General features: G+C 34.3%; 1 protein-coding gene across 1 annotated transcript in view; it reads left to right on the top strand.

The window, feature by feature from the left end:
• LOC132549355 (forkhead-associated domain-containing protein 1-like) overlaps positions 1–12,660 on the top strand; it is a 32,084-nt gene extending 19,424 nt beyond the window's left edge. Inside the window, exons 7-24 of the mRNA XM_060213283.1 lie at positions 1,193–1,363; positions 2,186–2,398; positions 2,674–2,913; positions 3,237–3,435; positions 3,775–3,963; positions 4,239–4,694; positions 5,333–5,465; positions 5,803–5,909; positions 6,514–6,673; positions 7,092–7,224; positions 7,868–8,006; positions 8,390–8,613; positions 9,031–9,251; positions 10,312–10,363; positions 10,946–11,059; positions 11,818–11,913; positions 12,075–12,215; positions 12,555–12,660. Coding sequence (XP_060069266.1) covers positions 1,193–1,363; positions 2,186–2,398; positions 2,674–2,913; positions 3,237–3,435; positions 3,775–3,963; positions 4,239–4,694; positions 5,333–5,465; positions 5,803–5,909; positions 6,514–6,673; positions 7,092–7,224; positions 7,868–8,006; positions 8,390–8,613; positions 9,031–9,251; positions 10,312–10,363; positions 10,946–11,059; positions 11,818–11,913; positions 12,075–12,215; positions 12,555–12,590 — 3,024 coding nt within the window. The 3' untranslated portion in view covers positions 12,591–12,660. The remainder of the gene's footprint in view (positions 1–1,192; positions 1,364–2,185; positions 2,399–2,673; positions 2,914–3,236; positions 3,436–3,774; positions 3,964–4,238; positions 4,695–5,332; positions 5,466–5,802; positions 5,910–6,513; positions 6,674–7,091; positions 7,225–7,867; positions 8,007–8,389; positions 8,614–9,030; positions 9,252–10,311; positions 10,364–10,945; positions 11,060–11,817; positions 11,914–12,074; positions 12,216–12,554) is intronic.
• Positions 12,661–15,822: the final 3,162 nt, after the last annotated feature.

Raw genomic sequence — 15,822 nt, 5'->3', positions numbered from 1 at the left:
TGCTGTTCTGCTGTTTATCTTCAGAATCAAGTTAACATACAGAAAAATATATGTTGTAATAAAGATTTAGCTGTTGTTGATATTTGACGGATTCCATCTAGCACCTTGCTGATTTAGTAATTGGAGAAGACAGGAACTGGGGAAACAAAAATTGGGATGTAGGATGTATGGTATTTCCCACTTAATGCAGAAGTTTACAAAGCTTTACGGATAAATCTTGAAGACAGAACAACAAATATTAAGATAGACTCTATGTACATTATACCTGGAGATTTAAAAAAATTTATTGTCGCATATATTACTGAGCTTTTCAAGACAAAGTGCACCTGTCAAACTTTTCACTTACTTTATAGAGATTTGTTATTGAAGAGCCCATTTTTCCATCGTCCACGATGACAGAGTGATCTGAATGATAATCTCGAACTTTACCTGATGATCTGATTGGTTGATTTTTGTGCTGGATTGCCGTTACGATTCCATAAATAATATTGCCATTGGTTCATATGTCATGAATTGTATTTTTTTATTTGCATTTTGACTGACACAGCTGTTTTCAATTTTTATGAGCTGCATTGTTATTTTATTTCTTCATTTTCATTCTAACGTTTGCATGTAATTGCATTTTTCTGACATTGATCACTCTTTGATTTCAAGCTCCTGACTGACTCTGATGATGCACGTTCATCACTCACTGATTTGATGCATTCACCAGCTCTGCCAGTTTTTTTTTCCTTTTTTTTAACATTATTGAAAATATCTCTGTATTTTCTTTTATTTACAAATTAATTTGTTTATTAAATGTGTATCTTTTAATAGTCAATATTAATATATGTATATAATAAACAAATTAGAATGATATTATAGCAATTTTATTTTATTTTCTTTTTCAAATCGGAGATGTTGGCATGTGATAGTTTGAAGTGAAGGTCATGTTTTGAGATTTGGAAAATTGAAGATATAATGTGTCATTTATTTAGTGGTTTACATTGATTTTTTGTGTGATTTCACGATTTTTATTTGTTTGATGTTATCTAAATCAATAAAGTTCCTTTGATAAACACTGTGAAGTTCACATTTATCACAACACTATATAGCATATTTTTGTGCCTCTTATCTCTGTTTCATTTTTTATACATTGGATTTTATTCCATTTATGACAATATTACATTACATTATTGACTGAACATTACAGGATTCTACCATCAGCAAACTGACTCGGGAAATTGAGATGCTGAAAAAGGAACTACGTGAAAAAGAGGGTTATGTGTCTACAATGACTGCCAAGGTCAACAAGCTCAAGGACACAAGCAAGTCAACTGAGGAAAGGGATGCTCGTGAGAAAGAACTCATCAGTCTTAGACAGGTATTGGTCTTCTATGTGATATCATAAATAGGACAGTCATGGGGTTGCACCGCGAGTAGCAAATTGTAATGAAACTATCATTATCACCTTACATTGAGAATCTGATTCCTTTTAAAATCAGGTTGCCTGTCTGTCTGTCTGTGAGTTTTCCTAAAATTTTCTCAAAAGCCTGAAGGTAAAACTTGATGTGATATTTTACATGGTGTTGCAGTATGAAACTGATAAGGTAGTCCAACGCTTTAAAGATTATTGTATCACAGGTCATCAAAATAGCAATCAAACCAAGCTAAGTGTTCACATCAGGTATATAGGGTGGCCATTTCTCAGCAATCAGTTTTATAATTGAACTGTTCAAATCATATCTAAAACTTATTATTAGCAAACATTCACATCAGGGCTAAATGCACATCTATGGATATATATCCACATGTACACAGTTCTCCTTTAATCTGCATAGAAATGGCTGAAGTGGCTGATTATTGATAAAATACAGTATTTACTAAAGTTTACATGAGATGTCGATATTAGAGAAGTCTACACATAAGCGCAGTTGTAAGTTTACAGCAGAGCTCACTTTGTAGAGAAATTCTTACCAGTGATTACTTAACTACACAAGCTCACAAATAAGCTCAGTTGTTGAAGAGTTTGCTTGTTAGATAAGATGAAGCTCAGTGTTATTGAAGTTGCTCATCAAGAGCTCACTTGTTAGACTAGTTTACACTGAAGTTAATCATTACAGCAGTTCATATCAGAGCTCACTATGACGGAAGTTCAGGCAAGAACTTATCATTGTTGACTGGCACCTACACATCTGTGTTACAGAAATTCAAGTCAACTGAGAACAAGATCCAGGAGCACCAAGATCTCATTAGTAAACTCAAGGAAGAACTGGAGAAAACCAAGCTGTCTGTATTTGAGGAGAAACAGATTCAGAAGAAAACACAGATCCAGATGGATCAGACCAAAGCCGAACTTGTTGATGTCCAACGGACAGAACGAGTGGTCAGAGTGGACCTGGAACAGGCCACAAAACGGGTAGGTAGCTGTAACATGTACTGGTATTATCAGTAGGTAACAGATGGTTGTAATATGTACTGACATTGTGGGTAGGAATAGTTAGTACCGCTTTGCTTTCTCATCTCTTTTGGTTCATGGATCAAGAATTTGTGACAGGATTTCCTAGAATAAAGTCAATTGGATCCATCATTTTACTTCAATGTATTTGATTTTATCTGTTTATTAGAGAGTTTAATGTTAGCACCAATGGTTTTGATGTCAGCAGAGCTGATGGAAGGATGATTTTGTTGTAGCTGGAACGTTTCCGTAACAGAGTGATTCAGGTGACATACTCCACACCAGGAATTAAGGCTCCAGAGACAGAAATTGGTGACGATGAACTCATTGAAACCCTCAAAAAGATTGTTGATGAAAGGACATCATTCTTCCAGAAGGTTAAAGACCTAGAGATTCAGCTGAAGTCAACAGATTCTGCCCAGGACAGCTTCAAAAAGACCTCTGCAGATCTACGCAACAAACTCAACAGCATTATTGTAAGTTTGACAAAAAAGGCACTATATGATAGATATATCACTGAAGTTTTTTGATAATTTTGGGTTTATCATTATGTTTCAAAATATAGAGTAACATTGTCTAGCAGTACAAGCCACACCTACATTCATATGAACTCCACAATATTTATTAGATATATATATTTTTGTTAATTACCAGACATGGGCTTATTGCTAGATAAATATGGTAACAAGGATGTTTACTAAACCTTCAACTAAACCCTATCTTTTTTATTTTAATGATGTAAACTGATTTATTCTTCCTGCCTAGATTGTTTTGTAACAATGATTATTTCCCTTTGCAGACACATCTGAAGACAAATGGATTCAATGTTACCTCACTGAAACAGGAACTAGACTTGCTCAATTCAGTTGTGACGTCAGACACTCTAGTCTGGGTCCGAGACTCATTGGTTGACCTTATTAAGAGCACGTTGTCATGGGAACAATCGATTGAAGCTTCACTAGAGCAGTGTGGTGTCAATGTTAAATTATCTAATGATGGTAATTAATTACATACTTTTGAGTTAGACTTATATGCTGCAAGAAGGGTTTTCTTATGGACTTCATTTTGCAAAACAACCAGGGGCAGACAACCATTGTTTAATTTTGTGCAAATAGATTTTTAAAAATTTGCTGAATATATAGTAGAAAAAATACGACAAAGGTTCTTGTATATGTTACAAATTTTAAACAATGAACATTGTACACTCTACTGTAATACATGTTTAACTGTTGTACAATTTGATGTTTTATAAATAATCATCAGTAAAATAAAACAAATTTTCTTGTTGCTTTCTTATAGTTTTCCATTATTTCAGTTTTCCTTTTCTTGTCTTTCAGAACCTGGAAAACACATCCTTTTGTTGTTTGCCAAGTGGGAGTCATCTATTAGTGAGAAAGAGAGACTGATGGCCCAGATCAGTCAAGTGGAAAAGCAATATAAGGAAGAACTTGCTAGCAACCGTACCATGGCAGAAGAGGATTCAGAGAACCGTGTCCGGGATGCCATTGAACGAACCAGGCTTGAAGGTAAATTATATAAACAAATGTAATAACTCAAACAAGTTTGTAGTCAAGAAGATAGAAAAAGTATTGTGGGATTCAGTATTAGTGCTGAAGACATCACAGCGGCCCTGAAAGAATTGTTCGGCTGAATATATGTAATAGTAATTAATTTTTCAATGTATACTCCTGGTTTTATCTCATATTGAGCAAAGCTGGCATCTGTTATTTGAGATATTATTTAAGAGTGTGATGATAAATTTCCTTTGTAACATCCAGAAAATAATTTATGATGTTTTCAGCTGAAGAGAAGTTGAATCGGGCATTAGAGGAAGTTCGCGCTGTGGAGGAAGAGAAACTGGACAATGCTGTAAGGGAGGAGAGACAAAGGGTGGAACAGCTAGAGCAGAGCCTGGAACAGCTACAGGAGACATTCACCAATCAGCAGGGTGATGTGCGATCCCAGGCAGAGGAGACGAGTCAGATGATAGTGAAACTGGAGGAGTATGCCTCACTGGAGACATCACTAAGGGAACAGGTCGCTGCACTAGAAGCAAGGTGTGCAGAGTTTGAGGAAAAGCTGGCCCAAGAAGGGCTGAATCGGGACAAGAAATATGAACAGGACATTCAGTCCTACAAAGAGCAGAATAAACAACATGGAGTCACCATCTGTGCCATGGAGGAGAGACTGGTGAAAATGACCAAGAGAGCCAAAGAATATCAAGATGAGGTCTCGACCTACAAGAAAACAATACATGGTAGGTCTCAAAGTGGAAAGGTCAAAGGACAAAAACTTCATTTGCCATAGGTTACAATAAAATCACAGGTTTGAAAATAATGGAAAATAGTGCCACATGAAGGAAGAGTGGGTTTAAATATCAGTTGTGTTTAAATCATATTTATCAGGGAAAAAGGTTCACAAAATCTTTTTTAGCAACATGATAAACAGAATCTTAGATTCCCTCCCACTATGAAATACCTAGACAATTTTAGAAACTTTTCATTCTATTTCACTTCTTATTCATTAAATCCCATATGAAATGGAAATTAAAGATAAGAACATACTGTAAACCACTTTGATTTTGAAAATACTTTATTTCGCAAACTCACCTTGATTTAGAAATAACTTCAGGAATGATGAGCAGTATAATAGCATGTCATCAAGAAATTTGTACACATAATCACGAGAGATTTGAATTAGCAACTGGCTCTCCTCGCGTAAATACCACATGAATTATAAGGAGTTACAGTAATAGTAAATGAATGCCCAGCTTTCAGTTGTGTACAGAAATGTGAGTTTGTGAAATGAAGTGGATGTGAGTTACCAAAATCCTACCGTAGTGTTGGTGACTAAACCTTATCATTGCTATTTTCTAAAGTTGTTATTTGTTTACAGAATTACGAGGCGAGCTAACAGCATTGAAGAGTAAACCCATGCCAAAGCCAACACCACCTCCCAAACCAAAGGTCATTGTACAGAAACCATCAGAAGACTTTGTGGCAATGGAGAACCTTATTGTTATTCTAAGGTCAGTATAGTGATATTTTTATAGGATTTTGATATATCTTGTAATTAAGTTAACTAGAGTGAAAAATTCTGACCCTGACCTCCATGTTTGGTAATTAAGTGTAACATTCTCTGACCCTGATCACCATGCTTAGCTAAGGTGACAATCTCTGACCATGACCTAAATGCTTAGCTAGTGTAAAAACCCCATGCATGGCTTACATGACAACCTCAGACCTCCACGCATGGCTTACATGACAATCTCTGATCTCCACGCATGGCTTACATGACAACCTCTGACCCATACCTCCATATTTGATTGTGGTGACCTCTGACCCTGATCCATCTCTGTGTTACAGGAAAGAGTCTACAGAGCTGAAGAGTAAGATACAGGACCAGGAAGATGTAATACTTGGTTTGAGGCGAGACTTAGCTGGAGCTCATGCCAGATTGTCAGATATTACAGGTAGCCATACCATAAATAATTAAATAACATAAAGATTTTAGACTCAATACTTGTATCTGTGATTTTAATTGGATTTTGGGAAATTGAATTGTTGAAAATCATGACACATTTCATGTTTAGTCTTTTATATCTTAAATAAATTACTCTAAACCCTTGAAATACATGTATATAACTGTCCCTTTATGTATGAGTATTCTCGTTTCTTAAACTCTCGTTTATATTTTTAGAAAAATTATCCAGAAATTTTCCTGAGTACTTAGCACTTTATGCTTAAATCTTTGCGCTCTAATCTGATAGCACTCATTTTAATTTCTGGATGTTTTATATATAACATTCCTATGGGTTGTGCTAATTCATCATTGTGCTAATTTATCAACAAGAGATAATTTGCTAAAATTTGATTGCACCGAATTAAATATGTTTATTATACGTAATTATTGCCACATTCATTATGCTAGGAAGAATTGATGGTACAATTCAGGACCTAAAATGTTGGTTTTGTCATTTTAATGTTTATTATATATAATCAATGAATAGAAATATTAGGATGTCTTGCACACCTAGGTATAATGTATGTTATACAGCACATGTCCTTTATTTCAAGGTGAACTAAGTGAGACTCAAAAACGTGAAAATGAGAAAAATAAGGAGCTTCTTATACAGCGTGAGAGAGAACTAACCGACGTCCGACAGCAGCTAGCCAAACTGTCAAAGATCATAGACAAACAAAAGGAGGAGCTGAAGTCGCTGGAGTGCAGTCTAAGGTATGTCTCACTGTATAAGTTGTTAATTCACCAAGTGTAAAACCTTATACATTGGGGTCTGTGTAACTGACAAGCTTCTAAATGACTCTGATTCAACACTTTGATAACTAGGGTATGTTCCTTTATGCAGACAAACCCTGTTCATCAATGAAGTAAATGGGTAACATTTCAGGCCTAAATTGTGATGGATATGTACTGTTAATACAGGTTTGGCTAGTCTGTGTCAAGGCTGGTAAACAAAAGCCAAATAAGATCAGCTCAGGTCTAGTAGATAAAGAAAAATGACCACGGTTTGCTTATTAAACCTGAAGCAAAATACATAATACTTAAAAAGAAAAAATGTTTAGCATAATTTTCTTAAAATTACTCATAACCAAGAAATATCTGGCTCATTTTTTCTAATGTCTGTGTTTTGTAGTAAAGAGAAATCATTCTCCCAGAAATATAAGTCCAACATGACAGAAAACATGGACAAGATCAGAGCCCTAGAAACAGCTCTGGAGTTGGAGAAAGAGGAACAGAAAAACCAACTCTCACTGCTGGATCAGGAGGTAATTTAAGTTCACAAAGACGGTGGTACACAATCTTCAGGTCTATCTTTTTAGATGTAGAATCTAGTAGGGGAGATAATCAACATGTGCTCTGTATAATAAGCATATATAAAGGAAAAGGCAAAAAAAATGATAATGCATTAAAATTTGATTGAGCTAAATTCAGTTCAGTATATTTACAATATAAGCCTGGTTATAACCTCAAGTGTCAGGGTTGTGATACCTGAGTACTTTCAGCATACCTATGTTACCTACAGATGGTCAGAGATATGTGACTCATGTTCTTGGGATTAAAACTGCATCTACAAATTATTTTAAAATTCAAAACTACTTTAAAATTTAAAATTTTTGAGAGCCTCTGTTTTTGGCTGTTTTTCGAGAATGGATTGAAATCTTGAAAAATTGATACCTCATTAAGACTGATAGAAAAAAAGACAATTACTTCTGTGAAAAGTATGTTCTTTTTGCTTTAAAGTGTAAGTAAAAGCATTTTGTCATTAAAAGTTTCACATGTGTTGAATTTACATGAACAGTCCTATTTTACAGGTAGTACACATTATTCTTGTCATGAAAACATTTGCTTTTCCAGAGTACATTAACTCTACCATGTTCTACTTATTACATTTTTATACCTGGTTTTCAGGGTCGAATCACATCAGAGATGACTGCCCTTGGTGCTCAGTGTCGTGGAGAGCGACACGAACAGGTCATCATGAGACAACGGGAAGCCTTGTCTGAACTAAGATCTCGAATCAAATCTCTGGAGGTATCAAAACCACCGTGTAAGTATGAAGTAAACATTGCTGTCTGACCCCGGGACTTTTTGTAGGTGATTTCGGTAATTTAAAAGACTATAGTTTGATGTGTTTTTTAGCTGCTGTATGGTATGTATAAAGCTACATAGCTATACCATGAATCCATGTTTATCTGAGGCAGATTTGGATTACAAACAGATTTACCTTTTTTATATGGTACAAGATTCTTGGCCATATATTATTTATCAGTGATATCAAAAAACTCCCCCAAATGTCATAATGAATAGTCAAAAAATCTTGTAATGTAATGAAAGATCTGGTGATGTGTGTGTTTTCAGCATATTTCTGTTATTGAAAGCCAAACAACAAGAAAAGTCTGTTTGATCATGTTATGTTTTATATGCACACAGTACCGACCCAGGACCATGCACTTCAGCAAGTGATTATGCTCAAGAAAGAGCTTGCTGAAATGAGGGCCAATCAGGCTCTGTCTGAGGACAAGGTGGCATTAGGATCACTGGACCGTGAAGTTAGTCGAGCCCGTGGTCTGTTGGGTAACTCTAACCCTGAGGCAGACATGGAGAGAAGTGCACACAGAGAGACCATGGATGCCTTAGACAGCAGTGAAAACACTGTAAGTGGTGGTCTTCTTCCTTAATTGTACACTTTTAGTTACATCCATGTGTATTTCATAGGTAGACTTATCTCCCTTTACAGAATAATATCTCTAATGGGCTCTCAGGGAGGAATGCAGAATTTTGTTTTCCTTTCAGGAAGTAATATCAACAATAAAAAAAAAATGTCATCTTTTGATAAAAAAACATATTCAAGGTAAAAATTCAGTTTCACATCACTATATACACTACTTGTTCTGTTCTTAACCCTAAAATGTCTTTTTTTTTTCATTATACATATATCTACAACAAGATTTACAAAATTTATTTTTATATAATGCTCATTAAAATTAAAATGATAGAAGTTATATTTTAAGTTTTATTGTATATATTTGATACCAGATCAGGGACTTCATTTTGTGCTTTCCTTCTTACAGTACCTCACATTACTGCGAGCAGTGGCCAGCTGTCTTGAGCTGGAGAGTGTTGACGGACTGCGTCCGATTGGCCACATTCCCCGTGATGAGAGAGAGCGACTCATGATGGAACGTGAAAATTCCTGTCAACTTGTAGCAAATCGTATCAGAGTGTTGAAGGAACGAGTGTCGAGAAAGGATGAACTACTGCAGGGATATGAGAGGGATCTGGTCAAGATGAGGTAAGATTGCTTGGTGGTGACAATCTTGACCTGTAGGGCTTTTTTTTTTAAATGAAACAAACGATGTAGTATTCTAGCCCAAACTTTTCAGAGTGAATAGTGAACAAGCAGTTTTCTTAAAGTTGCCTTTTCATGATCAAATTAAAAATTTCAACTTCTGTTGAATTTTCACATCCTGCAGAAACAAATGTGCTTACAAGTGAAGTTTTTGTTTTTCATTGCGGTATGTTACCAACTTCCTCTTAAAGTGTTCAGCTTCCTGTCTGCCCCTGAGAATTTCTCGATTACATTGGGACTTTTATGTTTCAAAACTTGCCTTTAAATCCCTTTGCATGTTCAGGTACTCATTTTCATTATGTTGACTTTGGACTTTGACAATCAGAAACTTTACTTCAGAAATTTCTCTATGATATATAGAACTAAGAAAATTTATATAATTGCAAACTAGTTATGGCAACCAAATATCTACTGGCTTATGGACAGAAGGGCCAAAACTTATAATTATGAGCCCTTTTTATTGGAAAATTTGAAGTTTGCATGAAGGAGAAATTTTTAAAAGATTTAAAATTTTCATACCTGTATCATAGTTGTTTAAGACTTTATATGCCCCCAGATTGATAGATAGGGTGCATAATGTTTTTGTGCTATCTGTCTTTTTCTGTCTGTCTGTCTGTCTGATTGTTTGTCTGCCTGTTGCCAACTTTAACTTTACCCATAACTACTGCATCTTTAGAGGCAGGGCTTTCATATTTGGTATGTGTGTTCCTTGTGATAAGACCTTTCAGGTGGTATCCAAATTTTTGACCATTCGATTTTGTTGCAACCAGGGCCTAGTGTTTCATTAAAACATCTTGTTTATATTGGATTAAGAAATATTCGAGATAGAAATATACTATAAATTACAATCAACAATTACAATATTATCACTGTGTTTATGTATAGATCAGGTAATTCTAACACCAAATCTTCATGATGTTTTGAAAAGTTATCTCTTAGGGCATAAACATTATGCTTTAAAATTTCTGTGAAGATAATAATTCTTATCAAAAAACCTTCACAGGCAATCTCAAGAACTGGCAGAAAGAAAAGCAACACAAGTGGAAAATCTGGTTGTAAGTATTGTATATGGATGTACATATCATTATCTAAGTGCTTCATACTCTCATTGTTTTACAACATGGAATGAACTGATGCCTTATAGTTATCAGGTTGTCTGTTCATTTTGTTCGTTTTGGCAAAATATCTCAGTTGGAACAATTACTCTCATTACTATTCCTTCATAAATATTTATTGATGGAAATATCTCAAAATTTTTATTTCTTGTTCCTGCGACAATAATCTAATGTGCTAACAAGTGCTTGATTTTTCGTCATTAAATCTATGCAATATTTAGAGCCAGGTAATGTCATAATGACATGACCTGTTGATTTATAAGTGCAAAGGGAGGTAATCTAATTGAATTGAAGAATTTAGAGATGAAACTAGTGGAGTAATTTTATCCAATTTTGACATTATTATCTATAAGAAAGTGAAGCTATTGCTGATAAATGTTGAAGATTGATTATTCTCCACTGTTGCCTGACATTTTAAAACAAACTCTCATTCAAGGCAAAAATTCTCTATAGATATAAAGGAAGACTTCCTCTCTGATCAGTTGTTATAGTTTGTTTCAAAATGTTTATTTTACATTGCAGTCTGATGTTAAGACGAAGGCAGAAGAGACCCAATATTTACGAGAATCTCTTAATCGTACCCGAGATCGACTAGATCAGGAGAAACGCCTCAACACAGCAATAAAACAAAGAAAGGTACAATAAAAGGGGCGTGTGTTAGGAGGGTGTGTTAGGAGTGTGCATAAGGAGGATGTGTTAGGAGGGTGTGTTAGGAGTGTGCGTAAGGAGGGTGCGTTAGGAGGGTGTGTTAGGAGGGTGCGTAAGGAGGGTGCGTTAGGAGGATGTGGTTAGGAGGGTGCGTAAGGAGGGTGCGTAAGGAGGGTGCGTAAGGAGGGTGCGTTAGGGGCGTGTGTAGGAGGGGTGTTAGGAGGGTGTGTTAGGAGGGTGCGTAAGGAGGGTGTGTTAGGGGCGTGTGTAGGAGGGGTGTTAGGAGGGTGTGTTAGGAGGGTGCGTTAGGAGGGTGCGTTAGGGGCATGTGTAGGAGGGGTGTTAGGAGGGTGTGTTAGGAGGGTGCGTAAGGAGGGCGCATTAGGAGTGTGCGTTAGGAGGGTGCGTTAGGAGGGTGCGTAAGGAGGGTGCGTTAGGAGGGTGTGTAAGGAGGGTGCGTTAGGAGGGTGCGTAAAGAGGGTGCGTTAGGAGGGTGTGTTTATTGTAATACTTAATATACACACACCCTTCTGTAAAGTATTTTTTCTGATTGATTTATGATCAAATACTGTGTTTGTTTGTTTTTTTTTTCCATAATTGATAATAGAAGTTTTAAGCATGTATATTGTCAGTCTAAAGCAAAATTACAAAATTGTTATTCAGAGTTCAAACTGGGAAAGATATTTGGTTTGTCGTTGCTTTATCAAAATATGTTTTATTAGAAAATGAACAATTTCATGTTGTAGACTTTCCACTTGGAGAATGAGCGAGCACACATCCCCAGTTCAAGGCCTGGATCTTACTCTAGTCATAAATGTTCTAATATGGATATTATGGGAAAGGTATGTACTGTTGTAAAGTCAAACTCACCATGTACTTGTAATATGACTAAGTCTATAGAAAAAAATATGTGAAATCTTACATTTTGTTTTTGTGTTTTTTTTTTTTTTTTTTTTTGTCGAGCTTTTTAAAAATAATTTTAAGCAAAATCTTTTAATTACAGAATGCTGCTAAGAAGAGACAGCAGAAAGATATGATGAAACGAAAGAATTATGAGATCCATACCCTAAAGACAGAATTAGTTGACAAAGAGAAATCTCTGTGTGATACAGAGTACAGACTAGCCACACTTGAAAATAGCATGGTAAGTTATCTAAAGTCAATTCTCAGAAACCTAAAAGAAAACAAAAAACACAAAAAAAAGGGTTAAAGGTTTGGATATTTAGTTGAAAAATCTGAAGAACAGTAAATCCAAAGCGATGACTTAAGCTATGTAGGGGAGGTAACACAGCTATGTAGGGGAGGTAACACCATCATATACCTGCTTAACCAGCCCAGCCTTGAAATTAATGACTGTGCTTGAAACTTAATTAAATTTTCATTGTTGGTCGAATCCAAATTTTGGAGAAACAGCTGAAAATGCTGATGAAATAATTACTTTGTATCTAGGGTAATAAGTCTTATTTTTTTTTTGTATTTTCAGGGACTTGAAAGACAAGCAGAGATTGTAGAAAGTTAACCAAAATTAGAAATGATAAATATGTATATTAGTGACACATGACTATATAAGGATATACAAACATTCACAAATTACATAAATAGCCTCCAGTAGTGCTTACTGCTCATTTGCAACTGCGTAGAGTGTGCTTCTCGGTGATGGAACCACTTTCTAAAGTTTTAGAGGATGTGAGTGACGAGTCTTGTATCTTGAATCAGCTCAGGAGGATAACAAATATATTTTCTTTAGAAGAAGAGGAAAAGGAAGAGGTGTCTTGTCCTCAATAGACATACTTTCTGTAATGTTGGATTATATGCTTACCAGTGAAAACCTCAACTGGATGTCATTAAGGAGTTTTATACACTTCGAAGACAGAGGACAAAGCGTCTCATATCCCAAATAAATATTTCATAATTGTGTGAATAATGCTAAAACATATGGTGTTGTTGAGGCATTCTCTCCTCTAAGAGTAAAACAAGTTAAAAGTGAATGTTTTACAGTGTGATATGTGTTGTAATCATACTGTTAATGATGCTTTCGGGATGTTCCTCATGAAAATATGTACAATGGATTAAAGATATGGAATTTTTGTTTGTAATCTCATTTAACAATGATGAATGATGAAGTTTTCCTGGTTCATGTAAGATAGAAATATGATTATGATAATTTTATGACTTAGCTTTTGTGAAGTCAAAAACATAACACATTATGAAATCTAGGGCGAATAATTGAAAAGTAAGTATAGTTTACCATAAAATGTTTAAAAGTTTTATTTCCTTAAATGTTTTTCATATATATTTGTGTATGTATAAAGACAGGGTTACAATATAGCTTCGTAATATTGGCCAGGAACACTTTAAAGTTAAAGACAGAATTATGAAAATATTGTTGTATTTGTAAAAAATTTATTTGAAATTTAATTTAAAAAAAGGTACTAAAGAAAAAACATTTACCACAGTGACGGTAGTGTATTTGGTGTGATAGTAAGTATGTAAGTTTTATTGTGTGTACTATGCTACATTCTTCTCAATATCATGTGACATTAACAAGGCAAAAATGTGACATTAAGAGAAAAGTGACATTAACAAGGCAAAAAATGATAACATTAAGTGGGACAAATTTTCCACATTAAAAGTCACTTTGTTTTCTTCGGTATAACTGTTGTTTACATTTGTACATTGTGGCAATATATCACAATAATTTGAGTTCATATCCAATAACTTGACATTTAATAAACTTTTTATGTCATTGATATGACATAGACAGGAAGTTGTGTTAGACTCGTCAGTTTTGATGAATTTTTTCATCACAAAATTGAGAGAGAAAAAATGACATTAAGGGGGGACTATAGTCAGATAATATTTGCTTTTTTATTTGCTTGTGCTGTAGTTGGATAGAAGATTGTTGTTTGTATGAACATAAATGATAATGCAATCTGTCAAATATCAAACTACTGCCTTCATAAAACGAAATGTTGGATCAATCCAATGTGATTATATATTGTTAATGAAAGCTTGTTGTAAAAACATAATCAAATTTGTACATATTTAAGTAGGCTCAATGATTACTAATAAGATTGTATAGCTATTTAATACTAATTCTTTAAATTAACTTATACCAGATTTAATATTTTTGCAAAATAATGGCTAGTCCTTATAAATTTATAGATGGTTTATAAGTGTTATGTAGTTTTGTGTGATGAAAAGAATTTTATTTCAAATCCAGCAAATCTAAGTGGTACCGATAGTAGGAATTATCCATAGTGAAAAATACTTTGATTTCCACTAAAAGACTTCTGTATCTAAGTAAAGCAGAGAAACTGAGAGTACACTACAGCAATTTAAACGTTGGCGAAATGATAACTGTCACATGAACAACAAACACTTAAGAAGTAGTTTTAGGAAGGGAGGTAACCCCTAATATCATCAGTGCAAAATATTAAATTCTTAATTAATAAAATCATGATTTTCTGTCTTGTTCCATTTTAGCAATATTTGGAAATACATTTGTTTTCTGTTTCAAATTGGATTGGCTGACAATGAGTATGTTACAAGGAATTTTTCGATTTTCTGGTTGTACAGTTGTTTCTGTTAATGCAAGACATAGATTATTTCCATTTAAATGAGATTCATTTGCTATTTTAAACACTTGATCTCTTACATTCCAGGTCCTAAAATTGCTCTGAATTATTTGACTCGTGTTCAGATTTGTGTCAATATTCGATCAACAAACATCAGAATAATGTTATCTTAAATTTTGTTTTACATGTAACAATGTATTTACTACGCTGTAGTCATCAGAACTGCTACCATAGTCGACCATAGCTTATCATTCGTACTCCGTCATTGATATCATTGCTTATTGCATGGATTATAAAAATGTTAATAGTTTCAGTTTTTTTTATATGATTTTGTTGTTGTTCATGACAATATATCATTGTTGAAAGAGTCTTTTGAATTGAATTGTTTGTTAGAATGCTTAAATCTTTGTTAGCGAAATGAATGGTAGTTTTTTTATATGTTGTATTCCGTCCGTTACTGAATTCCCTCCTCTGCAAGCTCATTCCATCCTTTTACAAAAATGCTATTTTGAGGTATCATGGTTTCAGTCTTTTTTAAAGCTTTCAAGTTTACTTATATACTAGTATTAAGATATACATTGTCAGATTTTTTTTTACTTTATTATTTTTTCATTGGCTTGTTGCATTTGAAAATACACATCAGTTCATTTTTATCACTGAAATTAGATTCCATCAATAATGTGTATAAAAACAAGCAATATTCCATATCATTTAGATATAGACTAACTTTAGTGGTAGTTATGTTTTAGAAACATGCAGTTTAAATTTTAGTAAATTTTTTTGCTAATTGACTGCAAAATGTAAAATATGGTATTCCTACATGTTATAGTGTAGTGCTAAATTGATTCTTGTACTGCACAAATATGGAAATTCTTACTAATATCTGTCTAATATTATCTGATGGAGGTAATTATTTTATAGAAAAACCTTTAATACAAAGTAACTAGGATAGAATCATAAAATGTTATATACAAGAACATTTTTCTAATGTTTGGCTTTTTTTCGGGGCTGGAAGTGTTTTGTTGTGTGGCAGAGTTTTATTGAAATCTCTGTCCTGTCAGTTTATCAGTAAAATAGAAATTTTTCTGCAGAATTTCCATTCCTATCAATTGTAAAGGCAAGCTCTCACCAGGGCACCTGTAAAATCCTATTGGGAAAGTAGTGAAGTAAAAA

Source organism: Ylistrum balloti, unplaced genomic scaffold, assembly GCF_031769215.1.
Source record: "Ylistrum balloti isolate Yb309-2 unplaced genomic scaffold, AGI_CSIRO_Ybal_v1 Utg370056, whole genome shotgun sequence".
Taxonomy (NCBI): Eukaryota; Metazoa; Mollusca; class Bivalvia; order Pectinida; family Pectinidae; genus Ylistrum; species Ylistrum balloti.
This window is presented reverse-complemented; position numbering and strand designations above follow the sequence as displayed.